Source organism: Phyllobates terribilis, unplaced genomic scaffold (assembly GCF_046119375.1).
Source record: "Phyllobates terribilis strain yellow unplaced genomic scaffold, ASM4611937v1 Scaffold_9__5_contigs__length_417890890, whole genome shotgun sequence".
Taxonomy (NCBI): Eukaryota; Metazoa; Chordata; class Amphibia; order Anura; family Dendrobatidae; genus Phyllobates; species Phyllobates terribilis.
This window is the reverse complement of record NW_027362769.1, coordinates 397,825,648-397,853,327: the sequence shown is the minus strand read 5'-3', so window position 1 is coordinate 397,853,327 and position 27,680 is coordinate 397,825,648. Positions and strand designations below refer to the sequence as shown.

The 27,680-nt window shown below is 48.2% G+C and overlaps 2 protein-coding genes across 3 annotated transcripts; one reads left to right on the top strand and one right to left on the bottom strand.

The window, feature by feature from the left end:
- Positions 1-3,973: 3,973 nt before the first annotated feature.
- Positions 3,974-17,741, top strand: LOC141162594 (serine protease 33-like). The gene is made up of 6 exons (XM_073648853.1): positions 3,974-4,358; positions 13,452-13,475; positions 15,629-15,773; positions 16,031-16,302; positions 16,386-16,552; positions 16,737-17,741. The coding sequence occupies exons 1-6, from the start codon at positions 4,319-4,321 to the stop codon at positions 17,064-17,066; spliced, it is 978 nt and encodes a 325-aa protein (XP_073504954.1). The 5' UTR covers positions 3,974-4,318; the 3' UTR covers positions 17,067-17,741.
- KAT8 (lysine acetyltransferase 8) lies at positions 17,544-27,679 on the bottom strand. 2 transcript variants are annotated; one of them, XM_073648852.1, is made up of 11 exons: positions 27,367-27,679; positions 21,574-21,819; positions 20,852-20,926; positions 20,601-20,776; positions 20,004-20,057; positions 19,752-19,916; positions 19,362-19,592; positions 19,187-19,280; positions 18,686-18,836; positions 18,451-18,605; positions 17,544-18,352 (listed from the first exon to the last, which is right to left on the bottom strand). In XM_073648852.1, the coding sequence occupies exons 2-11, from the start codon at positions 21,809-21,811 to the stop codon at positions 18,288-18,290; spliced, it is 1,404 nt and encodes a 467-aa protein (XP_073504953.1). In that variant the 5' UTR covers positions 21,812-21,819; positions 27,367-27,679; the 3' UTR covers positions 17,544-18,287. The 2 variants fall into 2 exon arrangements, with proteins under 2 accessions (XP_073504953.1, XP_073504952.1); XM_073648851.1 differs by having other exon boundaries at positions 21,574-21,822; positions 27,367-27,671.
- Position 27,680: the final 1 nt, after the last annotated feature.

Genomic DNA, 27,680 nt, shown 5'->3' with positions numbered 1-27,680 from the left:
ACAGAGGGTCTCATACTGCCTGGGACAAACCAATGTCACAACAGATCCTGAAGTGTCCATGAGTAATACTGGTCTGCTACGTGATGATGTAAAAACCAGTGTCACAACATCCAGAAGCCCCTGAGTGATACATGAGTTATACTAGTCTGCTATGTGATGCTGAATAACAACCACTAAGTATATCGCCTGCAGAGGGTCTCATACTGCCTGGGACAAACCAATGTCACAACAGATCCTGAAGTGTCCATGAGTAATACTGGTCTGCTACGTGACGATGGAGAAACCAGTGTCACAACATCCAGAAGCCCCTGAGTTGCCCAATAATTCTACCAGTCTGCTGTGTGATGCTGGATAACAACCACCAAGTACATCATCCACAGAAGGTCTCACACTACCTGGGAAAAAACAACCAGTGTCACACCATCCAGAAGCCCCTGAGTTGCCCAATAATTATACCAGTCTGCTATCTGATGCTGGATAACAACCACCAATTACATCATCCACCGAAGGTCTCACACTACCTGGGAAAAAGCCAACCAGTGTCACACCATCCAGAAGCCCCTGAGTTGCCCAATAATCATACCAGTCTGCTATGTGATGCTGGATAACAACCACCAAGTACATCATCCACCGAAGGTCTCACACTACCTGGGAAAAGCCAACCAGTGTCACACCATCCAGAAGCCCCTGAGTTGCCCAATAATTATACCAGTTTGCTATGTGATGCTGGATAACAACCACCAAGTACATCAGCCACAGAAGGTCTCACACTACCTGGGAAAAGCCAACCAGTGTCACACCATCCAGAAGCCCCTGAGTTGCCCAATAATTATACCAGTTTGCTATGTGATGCTGGATAACAACCACCAAGTACATCAGCCACAGAAGGTCTCACACTACCTGGGAAAAACCAAGCAGTGTCACAACATCCAGAAGCCCCTGAGTGATACATGAGTTATACTAGTCTGCAATGTGATGCTGGATAACAACCACCAAGTACATCGTCTACAGAGGGTCTCATACTGCCTGGGACAAACCAATGTCACAACAGATCCTGAAGTGTCCATGAGTAATACTGGTCTGCTACGTGATGATGTAAAAACCAGTGTCACAACATCCAGAAGCCCCTGAGTGATACATGAGTTATACTAGTCTGCTGTGTGATGCTGGATAACAACCACCAAGTACATCGCCTACAGAGGGTCTCACTGCCACACATCCAAAATGGCAAATCTGCATAACCTCATGAGTCTCATGCACTTTTCTGTCTGTCAGTCTTCACTGTAGTTTAGGTATTCTCTTCATGAACCAGATAGTATAGTGCATTGTGGGACACGTAATATAAAATAATACTTTTTTCCCGTAATTAGATGGAAGTTTTTGATCCCAGATGATCACGTTTCGATGACATTCATGGCTGGTGGATGATATACGTGGCTGGTAGTGAGGTGGATACGGTGTTATTACAGGGTTCCCGCTGCTTTTATGTGCTTTATGCTCCTGTGGATTAAGTGTCACTTTACTTTGTTTTTGAGCCAAAGAACACAGAGGCCATTGTGAAGAGCGAAAGCTGCAGAGCCGCTCCCGGCCCGCGACAGACACTGGGGCCTGTGTTACTTCACGGCTACCTGGAGACCATGGGGCCATGACCTTGAATTAGCCATTACTTTTATATCCTTTTAAGGATGGGTTATTATTATTATTTTTATCAGCATTTGTATAGACATTCAGTCGCGGTACAGATGGGGGCGCTATTTCATTGCTGACCATGGAGAAGGACAGACGCGTAAGATACAGCGGATATACATCTGTGTTCACGGCGGGACCTTGTTTTACTTACAAGACGAGCCCCACAGACTTGTGAGCGCATTGTCGCTAAGTTTTAAATATTCACTCGAAGAAGGCCCGCCCACCGGACTCCTTAAGCCAGGACTCTTTACACAGCCTGGAGATGTGCCATTAGATTTCTCTAGGCTCTTACGCTTATTACACACATCGTAAAGCTGCAAAATATTGGGGGAAATTTTGCTCCGAGAGCTTTTCGTACTTCTGACGTTAATGTCGCTTCCTTCCGACCTCGTGGACCCATAAAATGTCCAACAGGGCAATGAAGGAACTTTCCGCCAGGGATTGGAATCTGGAAACTTGAGAAGAAGAATCCAGGAGTTAATGATAAACCTACAATAGGAAGACAAAGCAAACACCATTATCTGAGCTCTGACAATGAGGGGCACAGGAACTTGTGAATGTCCGCAAACTCCACACCCGGCCGGGCACAACACAAACAGCAAATAATCCAAGAATAACTGGGCTTTATTCTAGAGCTGCTCGTCGCGTCTCTCCCAGTTTGCCCAATGGACTCTGGTGGCCATATCGCTTGTCACCCAGCTTTTCGAGAAATGACTGAATTGTGGACATTTTTGGTGAATGGTAAGATACGTCACACGGGTAATGGCGGCTGTGCGGTGACGGAGAGTCTGAGAGGAGAGACTTTAGGTCTCCGGTTACAGTAATTTGCAAACAGTGAAGTTACCACTTATTCGTAAAATGTGACCAGAGAAAACATCATTGTCTGAACTACGGACGATTGTCAATTTCTGATCCTTCGGTCGTTAAGTGTTCGGCATAGACAGCAGTCGCAAGCCACGTCACCCAGCTTTCCTGGAGTTCTGAAAGGCAAATCTTGCCTATTTTGGTATGGCTGCTTATGGAATAAAATGTGAAAGTTGGGTACACCCCTGAGGGAGACGTGACGGCAGCCATACTGGTAATCACCCAATTATGCGGGGGCATCGGATGCATTACATGGTAGGAGCTGTAATGGCTGGAGATGAGCGAATTAGATTCTCAGCACCCCGATCCAGCAGTTGCATCACCGCTACCTACCCTGCATCACCGCTACCTACCCTGCAGAACCGCTACCTACCCTGCAAACTACTACCTACCCTGCAGAACCGCTACCTACCCTGCATCACCGCTACCTACCCTGCAGAACCGCTACCTACCCTGCGAACTACTACCTACCCTGCAGAACCGCTACCTACCCTGCAAACTACTACCTACCCTGCAGAACCGCTACCTACCCTGCAAACTACCTACCCTGCAGAACCGCTACCTACCCTGCCGAATCGCTACCTACCCTGTGAACCACTACCTACCCTGTGAACCGCTACCTACCCTGTGAACCGCTACCTACCCTGTGAACCACTACTTATCCTGCAGAATCGCTACCTACCCTGCAGAACCGCTACCTACCCTGCAGAACCGCTACCTACCCTGCGAACCGCTACCTACCCTGCAGAACCGCTACCTACCCTGTGAACCGCTACCTACCCTGCGAACCGCTACCTACCCTGTGAACCGCTACCTACCCTGTGAACCGCTACCTACGCTGCGAACCGCTACCTACCCTGTGAACCGCTACCTACCCTGTGAACCGCTACCTACCCTGTGAACCGCTACCTACCCTGCGAACCGCTACCTACCCTGCGAACCGCTACCTACCCTGCAGAACCGCTACCTACCCTGCGAACCGCTACCTACCCTGCGAACCGCTACCTACCCTGCGAACCACTACCTACCCACTGGCATCCCCGGCTCCTCTTGGTATTAGCATGTTTGGCGCAATGCAATGAGCATCACAGCGCAACAATGTAATTGCATTAGAGCAACTAATCAGAAGAGGAGCCATGGCTGCCAGCAGGCGGCTCACATGGCTCTCAACTACTGGCCACGGGCAACTGATCAGAGCCCTGCATATCGCTGCAGTTCTATCTGGTAATACCGGTTATATTGGTTTTTCCAAAAATGGATCTAAGTAAAAAAACATCTGAATAGATAACTAGGCAGAAGAGAACGACTCCAGGATCGTTCTCACCCACAGAGCTGACAATCGCCATCCACTATGTGCAGATTGCAGGATTGCCTTCCCAGGTAGGGTGGAGGTGGGGGTGGGGGCAGGGGAGGAGCGCTGCTCAGGAACAGGTTGTTCAGCTTCTCAGGTGAAACTGCAGCCATACACCTGTTCACATTCCAGAGGCGGCAGAGCCGACATCAGGACCCGACCTCCCAGCGTCGGATACAGACGGACTGCGGAGCCTGGATGCTCCGCCATCACCTGCGCTGACCCCGGACATTGACCTTCGTGTATAGGGATCCAAACTACTGAGCCGTGGCCCCTGGATATATGTGACCTCTGGGCCTCCTCCCTGTATAAGGACGTCCGTCACTTGGGGCAAGGTCTGGACCTGGACTGTTAGGGCCAATCTTGGGGTCTATCCGGAGCCCTGGTGAGCTGAGGGGGGACGGTGGTGTCACCATGCCGCAGCCTCTGTGTCGAGTGATATTACTGCTAGGAGGTAAGTGCCGCCGATGTTACACCGAAAAGCGGGAAATATTTAGGGGTTTTTTTTTTTAAATATTTTTTTCCTAATGTAATCGAGGAGGACGGAGGATCAGGAAGGCGATAATTCACCAGAAAATCCAAAACCCCTGCAAAGTAGTCAACAGCTGACGTGAAACTGTCCCTGGCTAATCATACATCGACCTGAGACGTCTCCAGCGAAGGAGCCAGAAGGTTATAATATCCGGTCACTGATCCCCGTACATTATATATAATAACCAGCGCTGACTGATCCGTCCTGATAATATCCGGTCACTGATCCCCGTACATTATATATAATAACCAGCGCTGACTGATCCGTCCTGATAATATCCGATCACTGATCCCTGTACATTATATATAATAACCAGCACTGACTGATCCGTCCTGATAATATCCGGTCACTGATCCCCGTACATTATATATAATAACCAGCGCTGACTGATCCGTCCTGATAATATCCGATCACTGATCCCTGTACATTATATATAATAACCAGCGCTGACTGATCCGTCCTGATAATATCCGGTCACTGATCCCCGTACATTATATATAATAACCAGCGCTGACTGATCCGTCCTGATAATATCCGGTCACTGATCCCCGTACATTATATATAATAACCAGCGCTGACTGATCCGTCCTGATAATATCCGGTCACTGATCCCTGTACATTATATATAATAACCAGAGCTGACTGATCCGTCCTGATAATATCCGGTCACTGATCCCCGTACATTATATATAATAACCAGCGCTGACTGATCCGTCCTGATAATATCCGGTCACTGATCCCCGTACATTATATATAATAACCAGCGCTGACTGATCCGTCCTGATAATATCCGGTCACTGATCCCTGTACATTATATATAATAACCAGCGCTGACTGATCCGTCCTGATAATATCCGGTCACTGATCTGTACATTATATATAATAACCAGCGCTGACTGATCCGTCCTGATAATATCCGATCACTGATCCCTGTACATTATATATAATAACCAGCGCTGACTGATCCGTCCTGATAATATCCGGTCACTGATCCCTGTACATTATATATAATAACCAGCGCTGACTGATCCGTCCTGATAATATCCGGTCACTGATCCCTGTACATTATATATAATAACCAGCGCTGACTGATCCGTCCTGATAATATCCGGTCACTGATCCCTGTACATTATATATAATAACCAGCGCTGACTGATCCGTCCTGATAATATCCGGTCACTGATCCCTGTACATTATATATAATAACCAGCGCTGACTGATCCGTCCTGATAATATCCGGTCACTGATCTGTACATTATATATAATAACCAGCACTGACTGATCCGTCCTGATAATATCCGGTCACTGATCCCTGTACATTATATATAATAACCAGCGCTGACTGATCCGTCCTGATAATATCCGGTCACTGATCTGTACATTATATATAATAACCAGAGCTGACTGATCCGTCCTGATAATATCCGGTCACTGATCTGTACATTATATATAATAACCAGCGCTGACTGATCCGTCCTGATAATATCCGGTCACTGATCCCTGTACATTATATATAATAACCGGCGCTGACTGATCCGTCCTGATAATATCCGGTCACTGATCTATACATTATATATAATAACCAGCGCTGACTGATCCGTCCTGATAATATCCGGTCACTGATCCCTGTACATTATATATAATAACCAGCGCTGACTGATCCGTCCTGATAATATCCGGTCACTGACCTCTTACGATTAGCAGATAGTTTGGAGGTAAAATTAGTATCAGTATTTTCAGTCAATAGGATGACAATGAGGTGTGACTGGGTGACCTGTTGTTTCTTAAAAAAAAAAAAATGGATGTATCAAAGACTGATCTTCATGACACATTTGTACAACTGTATTATGGCACGAACAGAGGAGATCGCCGAGCTGTAAATGTTTTGGAAACTGTTACAAAACCATCGCTAAATAGTTTTGAATCCACCAATCCACAGTCAGATTGTGTAGAAATGAAGAAATTTCACAACCTTTATTACACTCCCAGGAAGGGTCGACCATCAAAGAGCACATCATATAATAGTCCACAAGGTCACAAAGGGACCCAAGATTAAACTCTAAACAACTAAAGGCCTCTCTCACATTAGCTAATGTAAGGAATAATCAGCAATTACTGGAAACATTTATATACAGTTATTGCTGCACAAGGAGTCACACCAGATGCTGAGAGCAAAGGGTTCACATACTTTAGAGCCCCCTCTGTATAAACTCGCGCCCCGATACTGGACGTACGTGTGTTTATATGTAATGATAATCGTTTGATCTTTCTGTAAATTCCATCTCCTCTGGGATCTCTCGCCGTTCCTCCTCCTGCCTGTATGGCCGATTCCTGATCACACGAATGGACGTACAACCAGCGAACCGTAACTTTTATTACGTCCTAAAACTTTTGTTATTGACAACAGAAATTCTCGCTGATCGTTTAATGGCTGCAGCGCGATTACAGCAGGCGAGGATCGGGAACGTTTGCTTGATTTTATGATATTTTATTACACTATAATTGCCGGTGTAAAACACTTTAACAAATAAAGAGGAGGCCACACCATGAGCTGCAGAGTATATCCACCTGATACCGGAGCTGAATTCACTTCTGTAGCTTCAGAGCTGAAATCTACCAGAGTTTCCTGCTTGTTAAATGTTTGCGCAGAGCTTGCTCTAATGTGAATCGTGGGATTTACAAAAAGCTCTATAGTCATCTGATATTGTGAAAACTTATTGCCCATCCCTTTTACCTTCTAGTATTTAGAGAAATACTCCTTTCAGTACTGCCTGTAATCAAGCTGGCTGACTGTCTCCAATGACAACCATCAGAATTGCGAGTGCAGCTCTGGAGTATAATACAGGATGTAACTCAGTATCAGTAATGTAATGTATGTACACAGTGACTGCACCAGCAGAATAGTGAGTGCAGCTCTGGAGTATAATACAGGATGTAACTCAGGATCAGTAATGTAATGTATATACACAGTGACTGCACCAGCAGAATAGTGAGTGCAGCTCTGGAGTATAATACAGGAGGTAACTCAGGGTCAGTAATGTAATGTATGTACACAGTGACTGCACCAGCAGAATAGTGAGTGCAGCTCTGGAGTATAGTACAGGATGTAACTCAGGATCAGTAATGTAATGTATGTACACAGTGACTGCACCAGCAGAATAGTGAGCGCAGCTCTGGAGTATAATACAAGATGTAACTCAGGATCAGTAATGTATGTACACAGTGACTGCACCAGCAGAATAGTGAGTGCAGCTCTGGCGTATAATACTGGAGGTAACTCAGGATCAGTAATGTAATGTATGTACACAGTGACTGCACCAGCAGAATAGTGAGTGCAGCTCTGGAGTATAATACAGGATGTAACTCAGGATCAGTAATGTAATGTATGTACACAGTGACTGCACCAGCAGAATAGTGAGTGCAGCTCTGGAGTATAATACAGGAGGTAACTCAGGATCAGTAATGTAATGTATGTACACTGTGACTGCACCAGCAGAATAGTGAGTGCAGCTCTGGAGTATAATACAGGATGTAACTCAGGATCAGTAATGTAATGTATGTACACAGTGACTGTACCAGCAGAATAGTGAGTGCAGCTCTGGAGTATAATACAGGAGGTAACTCAGGATCAGTAATGTAATGTATGTACACAGTGACTGCACCAGCAGAATAGTGAGTGCAGCTCTGGAGTATAATACAGGATGTAACTCAGGATCAGTAATGTAATGTATGTACACAGTGACTGCACCAGCAGAATAGTGAGTGCAGCTCTGGAGTATAATACAGAATGTAACTCAGGATCAGTAATGTAATGTATGTACACAGTGACTGCACCAGCAGAATAGTGAGTGCAGCTCTGGAGTATAATACAGGATGTAACTCAGGATCAGTAATGTAATGTATGTACACAGTGACTCCACCAGCAGAATAGTGAGTGCAGCTCTGGGGTATAATACATTACATTACTGATCCAGAGTTACATCCTGTATTATACTCCAGAGCTGCACTCACTATTCTGCTGGTGCAGTCACTGTGTACATACATTACTGATCCTGAGTTACATCTTGTATTATACTCCAGAGCTGCGCTCACTATTCTGCTGGTGCAGTCACTGTGTACATACATTACATTACTGATCCTGAGTTACATTCTGTATTATACTCCAGAGCTGCACTCACTATTCTGCTGGTGCAGTCACTGTGTACATACATTACATTACTGATCCTGAGTTACATCCTGTATTATACTCCAGAGCTGCACTCACTATTCTGCTGGTGCAGTCACTGTGCACATACATTACATTACTGATCCTGAGTTACATCCTGTATTATACTCCAGAGCTGCACTCACTATTCTGCTGGTGCAGTCACTGTGTACATACATTACATTACTGATCCAGAGTTACATCCTGTATGTACACAGTGACTGCACCAGCAGAATAGTGAGTGCAGCTCTGGAGTATAATACAGGATGTAACTCAGGATCAGTAATGTAATGTATGTGCACAGTGACTGCACCAGCAGAATAGTGAGTGCAGCTCTGGAGTATAATACAGGATGTAACTCAGGATCAGTAATGTAATGTATGTACACAGTGACTGCACCAGCAGAATAGTGAGTGCAGCTCTGGAGTATAATACAGAATGTAACTCAGGATCAGTAATGTAATGTATGTACACAGTGACTGCACCAGCAGAATAGTGAGCGCAGCTCTGGAGTATAATACAAGATGTAACTCAGGATCAGTAATGTATGTACACAGTGACTGCACCAGCAGAATAGTGAGTGCAGCTCTGGAGTATAATACAGGATGTAACTCAGGATCAGTAATGTAATGTATGTACACAGTGATTCCACCAGCAGAATAGTGAGTGCAGCTCTGGAGTATAATACAGGATGTAACTCAGGATCAGTAATGTAATGTATGTACACAGTGACTGCACCAGCAGAATAGTGAGCGCAGCTCTGGAGTATAATACAAGATGTAACTCAGGATCAGTAATGTATGTACAGTTATATGAAAAAGTTTGGGCACCCCTATTAATCTTAAGCTTAATGTTTTCTTAAAATTGGTGTTTTTGCAACAGCTATTTCAGTTTGATCTATGTAATAACTGTTGGACACAGTAATGTTTCTGCCTTGAAATGAGGTTTATTGTACTAACAGAAAATGTGCAATCTGCATTCAAACAAAATTTGACAGGTGCATAAGTATGGGCACCCTTATCATTTTCTTGTTTTAAATACTCCTACCTACTTTTTACTGACTTACTAAAGCACTTTTTTTTGGTTTTGTAACCTCATTGAGCTTTGAACTTTATAGCCAGGTGTATGCAATCATGAGAAAAGCTACTTAAAGTGGCCACTTGCAAGTTGTTCTCCTGTTTGAATCTCCTCTGAAGAGTGGCATCATGGGCTCCTCAAAACAACTGTCAAATGATCTGAAAACAAAGATTATTCAACATAGTTGTTCAGGGGAAGGATACAAAAAGCTGTCTCAGAGATTTAACCTGTCAGTTTCCACTGTGAGGAACATAGTAAGGAAATGGAAGAACACAGGGACAGTTCTTGTTAAGGCCAGAAGTGGCAGGCCAAGAAAAACATCTGAAAGGCAGAGAAGAAGAATGGTGAGATCAGTCAAGGACAATCCTCAAACCACCTCCAGAGAGCTGCAGCATCAACTTGCTGCAGATGGTGTCACTGTGCATCGGTCAACTATACAACGCACTTTGCACAAGGAGAAGCTGTATGGGAGAGTGATGCGAAAGAAGCCATTTCTGCAAGCACGCCACAAACAGAGTCGGCTGAGGTATGCAAAAGCACATTTGGAGAAGCCAATTTCTTTTTGGAAGAAGGTCCTGTGGACTGATGAAACCAAGATTGAGTTGTTTGGTCATACAAAAAGTCATTATGCATGGCGGCAAAAAAACACAGCATTCCAAGAAAAACACTTGCTACCCACAGTAAAATTTGGTGGAGGTTCCATCATGCTTTGGGACTGTGTGGCCAATGCCGGCACCAGGAATCTTGTTAAAGTTGAGGGATGCATGGATTCCACTCAGTATCAGCAGATTCTTGACAATAATGTTCAAGAATCAGTGATAAAGTTGAAGTTACGCAGGGGATGGATCTTTCAGCAAGACAATGATCCAAAACACCGCTCCAAATCTACTCAGGCATTCATGCACAGGAACAATTACAATGTTCTGGAATGGCCATCCCAGTCCCCAGACCTGAATATCATTGACCATCTGTGGGATCATTTGAAGAGGGCTGGCCATGCTCGGCGACCATCAAACTTAACTGAACTGGAATTGTTTTGTAAAGAGGAATGGTCAAAAATACCTTCATCCAGGATCCAGGAACTCATTAAAAGCTACAGGAAGCGACTAGAGGCAAAAGGAGGATCTACTAAATATTAATGTCACTTTTCTGGTGAGGTGCCCATACTTATGCACCTGTCATATTTTGTTTGAATGCAGATTGCACATTTTCTGTTAGTACAATAAACCTCATTTCAAGGCAGAAACATTACTGTGTCCAACAGTTATTACATAGATCAAACTGAAATAGCTGCTGCAAAAACACCAATTTATATAAAACATTAAGCTTAAGATTAATAGGGGTGCCCAAACTTTTTCATATAACTGTATGTACACAGTGACTGCACCAGCAGAATAGTGAGTGCAGCTCTGGGGTATAATACAGGATGTAACTCAGGATCAGTAATGTAATGTATGTACACAGTGACTGCACCAGCAGAATAGTGAGTGCAGCTCTGGAGTATAATACAGGATGTAACTCAGGATCAGTAATGTAATGTATGTACACAGTGACTGCACCAGCAGAATAGTGAGTGCAGCTTTGGAGTATAATACAGGATGTAACTCAGGATCAGTAATGTAATGTATGTACACAGTGACTGCAGCAGCAGAATAGTGAGTGCAGCTCTGGAGTATAATACAGGATGTAACTCAGGATCAGTAATGTAATGTATGTACACAGTGACTGCACCAGCAGAATAGTGAGTGCAGCTCTGGAGTATAATACAGGAGGTAACTCAGGATCAGTAATGTAATGTATGTACACAGTGACTGCACCAGCAGAATAGTGAGTGCAGCTCTGGAGTATAATACAGGAGGTAACTCAGGATCAGTAATGTAATGTATGTACACAGTGACTGCAGCAGCAGAATAGTGAGTGCAGCTCTGGAGTATAATACAGGATGTAACTCAGGATCAGTAATGTAATGTATGTACACAGTGACTGCACCAGCAGAATAGTGAGTGCAGCTCTGGAGTATAATACAGGATGTAACTCAGGATCAGTAATGTAATGTATGTACACAGTGACTGCACCAGCAGAATAGTGAGTGCAGCTCTGGAGTATAATACAGGAGGTAACTCAGGATCAGTAATGTAATGTATGTACACAGTGACTGCACCAGCAGAATAGTGAGTGCAGCTCTGGAGTATAATACAGGATGTAACTCAGGATCAGTAATGTAATGTATGTACACAGTGACTGCTCCAGCAGAATAGTGAGTGCAGCTCTGGAGTATAATACAGGATGTAACTCAGGATCAGTAATGTAATGTATGTACACAGTGACTGCACCAGCAGAATAGTGAGTGCAGCTCTGGAGTATAATACAGGATGTAACTCAGGATCAGTAATGTAATGTATGTACACAGTGACTGCACCAGCAGAATAGTGAGTGCAGCTCTGGAGTATAATACAGGATGTAACTCAGGATCAGTAATGTAATGTATGTACACAGTGACTGCACCAGCAGAATAGTGAGTGCAGCTCTGGAGTATAATACAGGATGTAACTCAGGATCAGTAATGTAATGTATGTACACAGTGACTGCTCCAGCAGAATAGTGAGTGCAGCTCTGGAGTATAATACAGGATGTAACTCAGGATCAGTAATGTAATGTATGTACACAGTGACTGTACCAGCAGAATAGTGAGTGCAGCTCTGGAGTATAATACAGGATGTAACTCAGGATCAGTAATGTAATGTATGTACACAGTGACTGCACCAGCAGAATAGTGAGTGCAGCTCTGGGGTATAATACAGGATGTAACTCAGGATCAGTAATGTAATGTATGTACACAGTGACTGCACAAGCAGAATAGAGAGTGCAGCTCTGGAGTATAATACTGGAGGTAACTCAGGATCAGTAATGTAATGTATGTACACAGTGACTGCACCAGCAGAATAGTGAGTGCAGCTCTGGAGTATAATACAGGATCAGTAATGTAATGTATGTACACAGTGACTGCACCAGCAGAATAGTGAGTGCAGCTCTGGAGTATAATACTGGAGGTAACTCAGGATCAGTAATGTAATGTATGTACACAGTGACTGCACCAGCAGAATAGTGAGTGCGGCTCTGGGGTATAATACAGGATGTAACTCAGGATCAGTAATGTAATGTATGTACACAGTGACTGCACCAGCAGAATAGTGAGTGCAGCTCTGGAGTATAATACAGGATGTAACTCAGGATCAGTAATGTAATGTGTGTACACTGTGACTGCACCAGCAGAATAGTGAGTGCAGCTCTGGAGTATAATACAGGATCAGTAATGTAATGTATGTACACAGTGACTGCACCAGCAGAATAGTGAGTGCAGCTCTGGAGTATAATACAGGATGTAACTCAGGATCAGTAATGTAATGTATGTACACAGTGACTGCACCAGCAGAATAGTGAGTGCAGCTCTGGAGTATAATACAGGATGTAACTCAGGATCAGTAATGTAATGTGTGTACACTGTGACTGCACCAGCAGAATAGTGAGTGCAGCTCTGGAGTATAATACAGGATCAGTAATGTAATGTATGTACACAGTGACTGCACCAGCAGAATAGTGAGTGCAGCTCTGGAGTATAATACAGGAGGTAACTCAGGATCAGTAATGTAGCCATAATAGCCTATTAATTGCAGTTATTTTTTTTCTTTGGGATTATTCCGCTGTTGTAACCATTTCTTTCTTTTCTTTTTCAGCCGTGAACTTGGCGTTCGGACAAGGTAAGTAAATGAGACAGTCATGTGACATACGAGATAACGACGCTCCACTAATAATAATATGGAAACGAAAAGGTCCTCTAGGAATTTAATGTTGTACAAAACGAATGACTTATCCTCTGTGCTTCAGCTGCTGCAGAACATCTTTTATTAAACATATGCTTGGGGTCTTATACAGGGTGATTCACTAGCTACTTTATCTGGGAAAAATTGCTGTAACTTCTAATAGAGACGATTTATCGTACTGAAATTTGGACTGTTCATACCTTGGTTCATGTGAAACTGAAATGTCCACTGTTCACATCCAATCACGCAGCTCCATATTGTTGAATATATTCCGCAGGATGTCGGGGGTCTGACACCTGAATTTCTGGCTGTATTTTCTCTCGGAAGACTGTATGTACACCCGACCCTTCGAATGGTCCCAAAGGAAAAATTAGGCAATCTTGGTGGCTTCCTTGGAGATTATGGCGTCCTCGTTTTTCTGGATGAAGCGGCGTCTCGTGAAGTGCGTGTGGGTTGTCAGCTGCCCAATTACAGGTGTTTTGTGACTTGACGCAGCCATATACAGTACAGACCAAAAGTTTGGACACACCTTCTCATTTAAAGATTTTTCTGTATTTTCATGACTTTGAATATTGTACATTCACACTGAAGGCATCAAAACTATGAATTACCACATGTGGAATTATATACTTAACAAAAAAGTGAGAAACAACTGAAAATATGTCTTATATTCTAGGTTCTTCACAGTAGCCACCTTTTGCTTTGATGACTGCTTTGCACACTCTTGGCATTCTCTTGATGAGTGCTAAGCATCTCCGGGAACTCCTTCAAGATTGTTGGAAGACCATTTCCGGTGACTACCTCTTGAAGCTCATCAAGAGAATGCCAAGAGTGTGCAAAGCAGTCATCAAAGCAAAAGGTAGCTACTCTGAAGACCCTAGAATATAAGACATATTTTCAGTTGTTTCACACTTTTTTGTTGAGTATATAATTCCACATGTGGTAATTCATAGTTTTGATGCCTTCAGTGTGAATGTACAATTTTCAAAGTCATGAAAATACAGAAAAATCTTTAAATGAGAAGGTGTGTCCAAACTTTTGGTCTGTACTGTAGGTGAAACCAGGCTTCGTCCATGTACCACGTCAGTCCAGTATACTTTTTTTTTTCAGCAATGAATGTCTGGAACCCCTGACAAACTCTGTATGGGTAAACGTGACCTTTCTTGGCCGCTCATTGACATGTGGAATACGACACGCTGTCTCCTGAGGAAGCCTGTGGAACGATTTAGTTGGAGATACCAGAAGTCGCTGTTTCACATCTTGAATGGTTTCCTCAGACATTTTCGGACGTCTTCCCTCATGCCTATTCAGTAATGTTCCTGCAAAGTTCCAGCTTATTCACCAGTGACCGAATACACAGTTTGGACGACAGATTTCGACCTCCAAACTTCTTTAGAAACTCACTTTGGCGTCTCTTTAAAGGACTCTGTTTTCCAATAAGTTTTCACAATGAAACCCCTCGCTCCTCAAAACTCTACCTGTACACTGTGAACAAATTAAGAAGGAATTTGGCATTAGTAAAATGTGATCACCAAACAGAGTCTCTGCACGACTTTCTGCGCGTCGGTAGTTTCCTTGTGGTGGAGATGACCGACGGGACGACAAGTCGGTGAGACCACTCGGCCCGAGGGTGTTTCTCGTCGTTGAGGTTTATTGCACGCTCACTTCTCATGAACCAAAGTATGAACAGTCCAAATTTCCGTACGGTCGACCGTTACTTTTAGAAGTTTTCCGGTAAAGTAGCGAGTGAATAATAAAAAGTTCTGCAACTTTGTTTCAAAGTTTACAGGTTAAGACCTCTGCTTGCTTTGAGTAGATGGGGACGTTTCTTGATTATATACGTCGTCTTGACCTTCTCACAGTTGAGGATTTGTTACAATGTATCAAGTATGAGCTAAATAGCAAAAATCTATTTGTTCTACTGACTGTTACATTGTATCAGTTTGGAGTCCGATTGTTTAGCGGATAGAGGTGTATTAAGGGAGGGGCGTCCGCCGTAGACTGCACTTTATGACTTTTCTGTTGGGGAGGGTGGGGACAACTTCCATCCGACTGTTATGAGCGTTAACCAAAATTTCATCTTCCTGCAGTCGCCAATCGCATTGTCGGAGGAGAGAATGGAAACATCCAGCAATGGCCGTGGCTGGTCAGCCTGCGACATAACGGGCTGCACGCCTGCGGCGGCTCCTTACTGACGCCTTACTACGTCCTGTGCGCGGCCCACTGCTTCCCAACGTAAGTGATCTGTATACAGGAACTGCTCTGAACCGGGGAAGTTATTGGGAGCAAGGATGCTAAGTTTTCAGAGTCATTTGCACATGATGACTGGGGCAGCGTTGACAATTACCGGTCCTACACTGGAGGCCGATTGTCTGATGGATTTGTATCGTTCCCTTGCTGGACATCGGATGTAGCTGTGATCTCGAACATGGTCTGTGGACGATACGCACGGTCCTGGGCACTGACGCTCGTCTTTTGTTGTGTTCTTCCAGGGGAAATAAGGATGAAGAATATGAAGTCCTTGTTGGAACAACCTCGCTTGGCATCACCGACCCCACTGCCGAAACAGTCTTGGTGGAGCGCTCCTATAAGAACCCAGGGTACAATGAGGATAGTTTTTCCTGGGATATTGCTGTGGTCAAACTAAAGAGTCCCGTGACCCTGAGCAGTGTTGTCCAGCCCATCCGCCTGCCCTCCTCCGCCGTCCAGTTCCCGGCTGGTATGCCATGTAAGATCGCTGGCTGGGGCCACGTTAAACAATCCGGTGAGTACGGGGCCGTTATCGCTGCTCCCCTCTTATAATGTAGGGTGCAAGTCCACTGAGGATGGTGTCTATTGTCATTGCAGTTCCTCTTGAAAGCCCTCAGACCCTTCAGGTCGGGCAAGTGAAGATCATCAGCAGACGGACGTGCAACTGTCTGTATCACATCAACCCCAGTGCGGACACGATATCATCCATACAGCAGGACATGATCTGCGCCGGGACAGTGGATGGATCTGTCGATGCCTGTCAGGTATGTGACCATCAGAGGAAAGCAGCTGATGGATCAACGATGGCTTCTCTCACTCGCCAGGCATTAATGGTGGCACTGGAGCAAGAATTTCTCTGATATTACGTCACTCTCCGCTGTCATAACCATAGCGTTCATCTGTTATTACCTGCCTGCTCATCATTTCTTTCGTCTTTTTTTTTTTCAGGGCGACTCTGGCGGACCCCTTTGCTGTTACACAAATGGTAACTGGTACCAGGCTGGAGTGGTCAGCTGGGGCGAGGAGTGCGGAGCGCCAAACAGGCCTGGTGTCTACATTGTAACCACCGCCTACATCGACTGGATTAGGAGCATCGTGCCGGACCCTCAGGTCGATGACTTCACCGTGGACCAGACCCCAGAAGCCGACAATGCGGACGGCTGTACAGCAGCAGACGGCCAGGTCTACCCCTATCCTAACAGTGCGTCAACGGTCCTGGTCACGCTGGCCATGCTGCCGCTGTACTGGCTTACCGCCTACTTCCTGACCGACCTGTAGACTTGCTGTCATCATGTTACTCCTATAACGCTCCCAAGTTTACCATACGCTCCTTTCCCTTTATCACCATAATTGAGACGATGCGCCGGATGATTGGCACTGTTATCAATAACGAAATCTCTTCCAGCGGTTGATGAATGTTCATTTCCTTATTATGTCTCCCGTCTTCTGATACCTTCCCCCCCACTCCACAGAAGACAATGTCTGGCTCTTTTGTTACCGTCTTCTTGTAGACATCTTGGAGTACAGAAACAATGCCTCGGGAAACATATTCTGTTATATGTGTGAGGCCTAGCTCCTCTATGAAAATCTGATTGGAGGTGGGGGATGCCAGCACTCCTCCTGTGCGTCTGTATTTTTTCTCATCTTGTAAATAAATCGCCGAGCTCCAGCAAAGAGGATGGGATTCACCATGGGTGGCATTATTCACCCTGGTCATTGACATGAAGGACTTGTAGAACTAAATAAATACTAAATGCTGTCCGCTCTGCTTCATATCGTCAGGCTGAGATGACATTACATCTTCTCCGATCTCCTGCTCGAGAATCCATTCCCACTTCTGTGTGAACGTCTCACGATCTCCTGTAAATTGTAAATTTCTTTTTTTTTTGTGTAATTGTTGCTGCTGACGGAAAATGTCTCGACCTGCTGTTAATAAATTATTTCTATGACACATATTGGTCTTGTGTAATCTTCCTGCAGGGGGGTGCTGGAGACGAAGCTCCGGCAATGGCCGTGCGGATGAAGACCACCTGCCCATGCAGTCAACAGATAATCCCTCTCTAGCGTCGCAGGTCCTGGGGGTTTTATAGGTGGGCTCTCCTGTATGTTCTCATTACGTGTAAAGCCCTTTACACGCTTCGTCCGTGATCCTCCAGCCCAGGAGTCGAATATTCCAGGACTGAGAAAATGACACTTTATTCCTGGTCTTATGAGAATATGGGGAAGGGTTGTGCCACACGATCTACAAAAACCAAGGGTATACTTCGTTCCGTTCTTTGTGCTGAAAACTTTCATATTTCGAACCCATCGTACAAAAAAAAGACAATTTATTATATAAAAATAAACAGAACAGAAATGAACATCTGGAGCCGCTCTACGCAGCGCGTCCACGGGTCGGACGACCCCGGGTCCCACTTCCCACTGGTGTGAATTACTGGGCGCCGGGTAGGACGCCCCAATACACACGACCTCCTCCAATCTTCTCTATCCATCGTCGCCTCATTTTTTAGACACCTTTATTAACTTGTGTTTCGGGGGGGCCCACTTCAGGTTCAGCGAATCCACTGCACAGAAAAGAGGAACAGATCAGTCCAAAGTACCGAGTGGAAGACGCTCACTGACCAGCAGGGGACGCTGACACCACCAGGGCAGAGGTTCCTACCTGTAATGGGGGGCTTCTTATACTGCGCGCTCTTCAGGTGTTCCTCCACCAGTTTGGGGGTGACACAGATAACGTGTTGCCCCTTCCAGTATTTTACCATGTTTAGTGACTGGAGGGTCCCGATGATGTCGTTCTGTGTGATACTCGTCATGCGGCTGGAGGGGGAAGAATGACAGAACGTTATAAATATCGGACACCGATGGGAACGAGATGGGAGCGAGCAGCCCGGACTCACCTCAGGTCCTTGATGGACAGCGTTCCCCGGAAGTCTCGCAGGATCTCCAGCAGCACCCAGGACCAGTAACTGCGGTAGCTCAGCTTGCCCAGGTCTGACAAGGGCTTTTCGGGTGAACCCACGGTGTTCTCCAATTTAGAGAGTTCATAACCTGAGGCACAGGAGACAATCACTAAGATTTCACCGCTCACAGCTCCTGCACGTGATCTACCCCATCCTGAAAAACTAGGAAAGACCGTCCTCATCTCCGGTCCTCGGTGCTGCATTCCCCTCCAAACAAAAAAACCGGACTAATTTCGCGAGTCAGCGCTGCACCCCAGGAGGGTAAGAGCTCAGTCAACCTCTTAAAAGGGAGAAGCCCTTTAAACAATTTAGTGCCTCGGTGATGTACCAAGATGGAAATACCCTTTAACACATTCAAAATGTTAAAACCAGAATCCCCCCCCCCCCCAAACAGTTAACCCCTGCAGTGACAGAGGGGTCCTCCCACCAGTCACTTACTGAATGCGATGAGGAACTTTCCGTAGCCGCGCCGCTGGTACGGTGGCAGGGTCAGGATACAAGCCACGTTGTTTCCATCTGGAGACTCCTTCTCCTGCAACGACGACACGGACCCTCTGTTATTCCTCAGGTCGGAAGCAGAGATTAGGGTTTTAGTTTTAATTCCTGAAATTACCTTTGAGAAATACCCCACGATGTGCGCTCCCTGCCGGTCGACCTCCGTCAAGATGTAGAAGACGAACGGCTCCACGTCAAAGTACAACGTCTTATGGTCCAGGAAGAGCTTGGCCAGGAGACACAGGTTTTGGCAGTAGATTTTGTGGTCTTTGCCATCGACCTCGTACACGGAGATGTTGTTCTTTCTGTAGATCTCCTTCCCTGGAGGTTGCCGCCACTGGCACAGGCCCTGGGTAGTCACAAACAGAAGCCCGGGGTGATGCCTGCACTGAGCACGCCATTTAGTTGGGGTTATCCCAACTAAGTGATAACCCGCAGATTAATGGGAGCCCCCCATTGTGCAGGTATCTGGTATTCAATGTTCCCACCTATCAGCGAGATGTCTCACCAGATGATAGCGATAACTTTTCTCGAACTTCATGTACTTCAGACAATACTCGCACACCCAAAGCTTGGGCTGCTTCCCATAATCCTCCGGGAATGGAGAAAAGTACCAAGCATCGATTTCGTAGTTCCCGATGTGGATCTTGTCTACATATTTAACTTTTGTGATCTGAACAGTAACAAAATAAAAAAAAAAATTAGCGGGAAAATATACGTCAGCAAGAGGCATTCACCTTACGCTCCGGCGCAGACTCACCGCCTCGTGCTCCTTCTCCAGCGCGGCTGTGGTGGGATCCATCTCTGCGTAGGTCTGGAAAGTGTATGGAAAGTAGGATGAGTACAACACATAAAGAACGGCCGACCAGGTCATGTGTACCGGATGTCCGCAGAATAAAAGGATTGGGCATGCTGAATTACAACATGCTCGATCCTCTAATCGAAAGGGTGATAAGAGACCGTCAAAACCGACGGTATAAACTAAGCACATGGTCATGTAGGGGGATGAAGCCTCAATAATAACGGCACCTTTATTGTTCTAGCCGCTGCATCCTTTCTATAGAAACTGTTTTTAGGCCAAGTGTACCATTTAGGGCGCTCCACGCACCCTGGACGCGGCGCACTGCTCCGCCCAATTGGAGTCAGCAATTCTAACACTAAAGGTGGGATTATTATAGGGGCCTCATCCCCTGCAAGGCCGTGTGCTTAGATTATACGTTCTGTCTGGACTGACCGACTTCCCTTCGGGTCGAAAGAAGATGGTGGTTGAAGGAATGATCGTCTGGTGATCGGTCGTTACCCAGACGTGGCCACGACTGGTCATATGAGTGGCATGTGCCGAGGGTCAGAGTTTCACCTTCTGTACATGGTTGATCTCATCGTGTTTCCTCTTCTGGTTCCTGGTGATTTTCCTTTCCGGCTGCTCGGACAGTTCATTCAAGTACTGGTCTGTGTTCTTCTGAACCGCGTCCTTCGCCGTCTTGGTCAGCGCCAGGCGATTTTTATCCACCCACTCGTCCAATCGCCGGTTAACTAGTAAGAGAGTGGAGAATGTAGAGGACCCGCGTCCGTCCAGGAAGATCAGCGGAAACGTGGATGGGTACTTACAGCCCACGTAGTGTACGTAGAACTCCTCTCGTCCTTCCTGCTCGTTCAGCCGAGACTGGATCACCTCCGCCGAGTCTGGAAACAAGACGGACGTTAAAGCGACCGGGGCCGTAAAGGGACGCGCCGTCCTGCAGGATACTGTCCAGAAATACTACGTTTAGGGATTGTTTAACCCTCCCAGGTTCGAGCTATTACTTTTTTTTGCGCTTGCATTTTTTCCGTCCAAGAGCCATAAACTTTATTTTCGCAGGTTTTTTTTTTTTTTTTTTGAACGACACAATACAATGTTCTGAAAAACGGGGGGAAAAAAATTCCAAGTGGGGTGAAACAAAACCCCACAATGTCACCGTTTTTTTTTGTTTTGTTTGTTTTTTATGGCGTTCATCATGCGAGTACAATTACTGCGATGTCAAATGTAAGTTTTTTTTTTTTTTTTTTCCGGTTACAAATCTAAAATTCAGAGCTTTGTAATAATGGTAATGCACCGGCACCCCACGGTCTAGTTGCAGGGAATCTAATGGGAACCCAAAGAGGCGCCATGTACCTCTGGTCGCTGCCGATAGAGGCAGGTGCTGGCTGTATAACACAGGCCTCATCTTCCAAAACACTCACACAACGTACATGACGGTGATAAACAGAACCGTCCGCTGGAGACTTAGTGTCATTTGTATCCTGGCATAAAATACAAATGTGAGAAGCAGCGACCCCGGGGGGTCTCTTACGCCAGGTGTTGTCGGCTCTCCGGCACAGGTAGGTTTCGCCGATCTCCACGGTCACCTCTGGGTCTCTCCCTCCTGCGGAGACTGACCCGGTTTCTCCTCCAGACGCGACCTCGTCGTCCTCTTCCTCTTTTACGCTGCCTTGCTCCAGGCTGTCATCCTGGTGCGGGAGAGAATCATGCTGGTTCTCCTCGGTTCCTGCCGACATGGACTTGTCCTCCTCGGGAACGGAATCGTCCATGGCCGCCGCTGCTGCAAAAATATACAGAACAGGCGGGTGAGCGACTGCGCAGAACACGAGGTGTCAGCTCCTGGTGTATACAAATCAGAAGTACAGACACTGTATATGAAGGGAGTACACGGGGCATCGGATGGCGGCATGGCCAATATCCCACCACTTAGCTGCAGTTTACTTTTCTCCTGCGTTGGGCACAGACCGAGCAGGGAACACCAGAACAATCCCTCGCTGCTGCTCTGGGGGTGACTGGAGTATAAAACAATCTAGTTGCAGATGATTAGTAAATAACAAAAAGAGTAAGTCACATCTGATAACCCGAGTGTGAAATCACATACCGCCATACGCTGAGCAAACAAAGCCGCTGGCGCATGGCCGCACGCTACAGGACGATGAGCCATCATCTGAACAAGCAGAGCTGCAGTGTAAAGCAAGAGGAGTTTCTGATGAGAAAAGAGGTGAATATCAGACCTCAGTCTCCAGGAAAGCAGCTAGGGCAGAACGTAAAAAAATGCTAACAAAAAACCCCAAAACTGATTACGATACCCTAAATGATTGGCTGCAGCTGATGCAAGGGGGTGAGGGCTGAAGCTGCGGAGGAGATAAGGATTGGTCTGTTACATGTTGACATGCCTGATCTTTCAGTTCTCGGTGGGAGAGGAGTATCCGCCGATGATGCTTTGGGGGCTTAGACTGATGGGTCCTTCAGTGGCTCTGTGCGCGACTGGTCCTATAAATCGGGGGAAGATATCGACCATTTATCATCACCTATGAGCTGCGGGATACAGGGCAGCGCACACCACACATGTACATGTTCCATGTCCTCACAGCGCCTCCTAGGGGCGGAATGATGCATTACACACGTCCTGGTAGATCTCAGAGGATGTGGAATAGTGGAGGTGCGAGACGGCGGCGAGGCCATCCCTCATCTGTCTGCCATGTCCGGAGGCTTCATTCACATTACAGCGGCGTTTGGTGCCTTTTTCTTCCATTCTTTGGGGAATGTGGCATCCAAAATCCAACGTTTACCGTCCGGGTAATTCAGGTTATGTTTTATTTTGAGATCAAACTTTTGCAGCTCCGGTGACACTGAATAGGTTTATTTTATTAATTTCATTACCTTTTCACTGAGATAAGGGAGGGACTCGATATTTTACACTTTAATTTGTACTTTTTTGTGCCCTCAGGACTTGAGCTTGCTCCTCCCAGACCTCTTCTATCTACTCCCCCCATTCACATCCCCCCGTATATTGTTTGATGGCACCGACAGCTCCTGTGGATTTCAGGGAGAAAGTGTCCAGGTCCCTGCATCACCGAGCCCCGTATGTCCCGGCCGCTGCATCACCGAGCCCCGTATGTCCCGGCCGCTGCATCATCGAGCCCCGTATGTCCCGGCTGCGTCCTGGTCCCTGCATCACCGAGCCCCGTGTGTCCCGGCTGCGCCCGGCCGCTGCATCGTCGAGCCCCGTGTGTCCCGGCTGCGCCAGGCCGCTGCATCACCGAGCCCCGTGTGTCCTGGCTGCGTCCAGGTCCCTGCATCACCGAGCCCCGTGTGTCCTGGCTGCGTCCAGGTCCCTGCATCACCGAGCCCCGTGTGTCCTGGCTGCGTCCAGGTCCCTGCATCACCGAGCCCCGTGTGTCCTGGCTGCGCCCGGCCCCAGCATTACCGAGCCCCGTGTGTCCCGGCTGCGCCCGGCCCCTGCATCCCCGAGCCCCGTGTGTCCTGGCTGCGCCCGGCCCCAGCATTACCGAGCCCCGTGTGTCCCGGCTGCGCCCGGCCCCTGCATCCCCGAGCCCCGTGTGTCCTGGCTGCGCCCGGCCCCAGCATTACCGAGCCCCGTGTGTCCTGGCTGCGCCCGGCCCCAGCATCACCGAGCCCCGTGTGTCCTGGCTGCACACCAGGGCTGTGGAGTCAGTGTCCATTTTGGTGGAGTCGGTATATAATGGACCAACTCAGACTCTTAAAATATATAATAAATTGGGTGCAGTCGTTCAATGCAGTTTATGGAGAATATTTTTTTTCATAAGAATTTGGGAAAGTTATGAAATGTCCTATAAATGTCTGTCCTATTCCTGATCTCAGGGTCTGGACCTTTAGCTGAGATGAATCTGTGCTGCAGTTTATGTACATGATAAGTAGTGAAGCTTCTCCTCTACAAACACACAGGGGAGGAATGACTGCACTCATCTCAGAACTGCTGGAGTGAACAGGAAAGCAGGATTAAGGTAAGTACGTCTTAAAGCATATCTAAACGTTCAATAAACTGTGCATAAATCAATAGTCCAGTACATGTTGTCTCTGTATGCTTGATGTTTTATTTTGTTTTTCCTCTTAGCTCATGTTTGGAGAAATTAGCAGCTCTGATGACTTATATACACTAAACATAGAAAAGCTTTTCCCCATATATTCTAACATCTCAAATTCAGAAATACAGCAACAAGATCGATGAGGACATATATATTTTTATGTATATATGTGTGTGTGTGTTTTTCTGGAATATGATTCAGCACAAACATGATCCATCCCTCTTCATAGACTGTGAAGAAATATGATGTGACGCATTTAGTGAGCTGTACCCTGAGACAGGGCTGTGGAGTCGAATTAATAGAGTCGGAGGTTTGGCTTATCGACTCCACAGCCCTGCTGCGCACAGCCACTGCCTCTCCTGTATACTTGTAGCCCATGTCCTGGATACGTCTGTGTGCGGTGGCTCTTGAAGCAATGACTCCAGCAGCAGTCCACTCCTTGTGAATCTCCCCAAATGTTTGAATGGCCTTTTCTTCACAATCCTTTCCAGGCTGCGGTTATCCCGGTTGCTTCTGCACCTTTTTCTACCACACTTTTTCCTTCCACTCAACTTTCCATTAATATGCTTGGATACAGCACTGTGTGAACAGCCAGCTTCTTTACCAATGACCTTTTGTGGCTTACCCTCCTTGTGGAGTGTGTCAATGACTGCCTTCTGGACATCTGTCAAGTCAGCAGTCTACCCCATGATTGTGGAGCCTACTGAAACAGACTAAGGGACCTTTTTAAATGCATAGGAAGCCTTTGCAGGTGTTTTTTGGTAATTATTCTAATTTACTGAGATAATGACTTTTGTGTTGTCATTGGCAGTAAGCCATAATCATCAACATTAACAGAAATAAACACGTGAAATAGATCCCTCTGCGTGTAATGACTCTATAGAATAGATCCCTCTGCGTGTAATGACTCTATAGAATAGATCCCTCTGCGTGTAATGACTCTATAGAATAGATCCCTCTGCGTGTAATGACTCTATAGAATAGATCCCTCTGCGTGTAATGACTCTATATAATATAGGAGCTTCACATTTTGTATTGAAGAACTGAAATAAATTAACTTTTTGATGATATTCTAATTTACTGAGATGCACCTGTATAACTGTACTGTAAGGTTTTGAACGCTCCGCGGGGCCGGGACCTCTCTCTGCGCGGTCGCCTCGCGCTCCGCGGGGCCGGGACCTCTCTCTGCGCGGTCGCCTCGCGCTCCGCGGGGCCGGGACCTCTCTCTGCGCGGTCGCCTCGCGCTCCGCGGGGCCGGGACCTCTCTCTGCGCGGTCGCCTCGCGCTCCGCGGGGCCGGGACCTCTCTCTGCGCGGTCGCCTCGCGCTCCGCGGGGCCGGGACCTCTCTCTGCGCGGTCGCCTCGCGCTCCGCGGGGCCGGGACCTCTCTCTGCGCGGTCGCCTCGCGCTCCGCGGGGCCGGGACCTCTCTCTGCGCGGTCGCCTCGCGCTCCGCGGGGCCGGGACCTCTCTCTGCGCGGTCGCCTCGCGCTCCGCGGGGCCGGGACCTCTCTCTGCGCGGTCGCCTCGCGCTCCGCGGGGCCGGGACCTCTCTCTGCGCGGTCGCCTCGCGCTCCGCAGGTCCAGGACCTCTCTCTACGCGGCCGCCTCACGCTCCGCAGGTCCAGGACCTCTCTCTACGCGGTCACCCCACGCTCCGCAGGTCCAGGACCTCTCTCTACGCGGTCACCCCACGCTCCGCAGGTCCAGGACCTCTCTCTACGCGGTCACCCCACGCTCCGCAGGTCCAGGACCTCTCTCTACGCGGTCGCCTCACGCTCCGCAGGTCCAGGACCTCTCTCTGCGCGGTCGCCTCACGCTCCGCAGGTCCAGGACCTCTCTCTGCGCGGTCGCCTCACGCTCCGCAGGTCCAGGACCTCTCTCTGCGCGGTCGCCTCACGCTCCGCAGGTCCAGGACCTCTCTCTGCGCGGTCGCCTCACGCTCCGCAGGTCCAGGACCTCTCTCTACGCGGTCGCCTCACGCTCCGGAAGTCCAGGACCTCTCTCTGCGCGGTCGCCTCACGCTCCGCAGGTCCAGGACCTCTCTCTGCGCGGTCGCCTCACGCTCCGCAGGTCCAGGACCTCTCTCTGCGCGGTCGCCTCACGCTCCGCAGGTCCAGGACCTCTCTCTGCGCGGTCGCCTCACGCTCCGCAGGTCCAGGACCTCTCTCTGCGCGGTCGCCTCACGCTCCGCAGGTCCAGGACCTCTCTCTGCGCGGTCGCCTCACGCTCCGCAGGTCCAGGACCTCTCTCTGCGCGGTCGCCTCACGCTCCGCAGGTCCAGGACCTCTCTCTGCGCGGTCGCCTCACGCTCCGCAGGTCCAGGACCTCTCTCTGCGCGGTCGCCTCACGCTCCGCAGGTCCAGGACCTCTCTCTGCGCGGTCGCCTCACGCTCCGCAGGTCCAGGACCTCTCTCTGCGCGGTCGCCTCACGCTCCGCAGGTCCAGGACCTCTCTCTGCGCGGTCGCCTCACGCTCCGCAGGTCCAGGACCTCTCTCTGCGCGGTCGCCTCACGCTCCGCAGGTCCAGGACCTCTCTCTGCGCGGTCGCCTCACGCTCCGCAGGTCCAGGACCTCTCTCTGCGCGGTCGCCTCACGCTCCGCAGGTCCAGGACCTCTCTCTGCGCGGTCGCCTCACGCTCCGCAGGTCCAGGACCTCTCTCTGCGCGGTCGCCTCACGCTCCGCAGGTCCAGGACCTCTCTCTGCGCGGTCGCCTCACGCTCCGCAGGTCCAGGACCTCTCTCTGCGCGGTCGCCTCACGCTCCGCAGGTCCAGGACCTCTCTCTGCGCGGTCGCCTCACGCTCCGCAGGTCCAGGACCTCTCTCTGCGCGGTCGCCTCACGCTCCACAGGTCCAGGACCTCTCTCTACGCGGTCGCCTCACGCTCCACAGGTCCAGGACCTCTCTCTACGCGGTCACCCCACGCTCCGCAGGTCCAGGACCTCTCTCTACGCGGTCGCCTCACGCTCCACAGGTCCAGGACCTCTCTCTACGCGGTCACCCCACGCTCCACAGGTCCAGGACCTCTCTCTACGCGGCCGCCTCACGCTCCGCAGGTCCAGGACCTCTCTCTACGCGGTCACCCCACGCTCCGCAGGTCCAGGACCTCTCTCTACGCGGTCACCCCACGCTCCGCAGGTCCAGGACCTCTCTCTAAGGTCGCCGCAGATCCAGTTGGTACACGGTGACATCCTCCACACCACAGGATAGAGAATGGTGAGACTTATAGTACTCCTCCCATTATCAGACGTTACCTCATCAATCACATGACCAGCCTCTCTGACGTCACTCCACCACCGGCTCCTCTACTTCCGGTGCTCACACCGCACACAGGGCGCTCCCTCCCCGCCGGCTCCTCTGGGGCAGAAGTCGCTGCTCTAATTCTCCTCACACAGCAGAGAAACAAAAAGAAAACCAGGCCGCGATGAACTGCCGGAAGTGCGTCACTAGGAGCAGGTCACGCGCTTCTCGCCGGCCGCCATCTTTATCGTGGGGGGAGGGGGGGTGCAGGTTTCCCGCCTCTATTGTGCGGCAGCGGCCATGTTTCTGCGCGCGAAGCTCCTCCCGA

Excerpts from the sequence above, each read along its gene's own strand:
- LOC141162594 (XM_073648853.1), top strand. The coding sequence starts at position 4,319 with ATGCCGCAGCCTCTGTGTCGAGTGATATTACTGCTAGGAG. Across the intron at positions 13,476-15,628 it reads GAACTTGGCGTTCGGACAAG|TCGCCAATCGCATTGTCGGA; the intron begins GTAAGTAAATGA and ends ATCTTCCTGCAG. Across the intron at positions 15,774-16,030 it reads GCGGCCCACTGCTTCCCAAC|GGGAAATAAGGATGAAGAAT; the intron begins GTAAGTGATCTG and ends GTGTTCTTCCAG.
- KAT8 (XM_073648852.1), bottom strand. The coding sequence starts at position 21,811 with ATGGACGATTCCGTTCCCGAGGAGGACAAGTCCATGTCGGCAGGAACC. Across the intron at positions 18,837-19,186 it reads AAAGTTCCTCATCGCATTCA|GTTATGAACTCTCTAAATTG; the intron begins GTAAGTGACTGG and ends CCTGTGCCTCAG. Across the intron at positions 18,353-18,450 it reads TAAGAAGCCCCCCATTACAG|TGGATTCGCTGAACCTGAAG; the intron begins GTAGGAACCTCT and ends TTTTCTGTGCAG.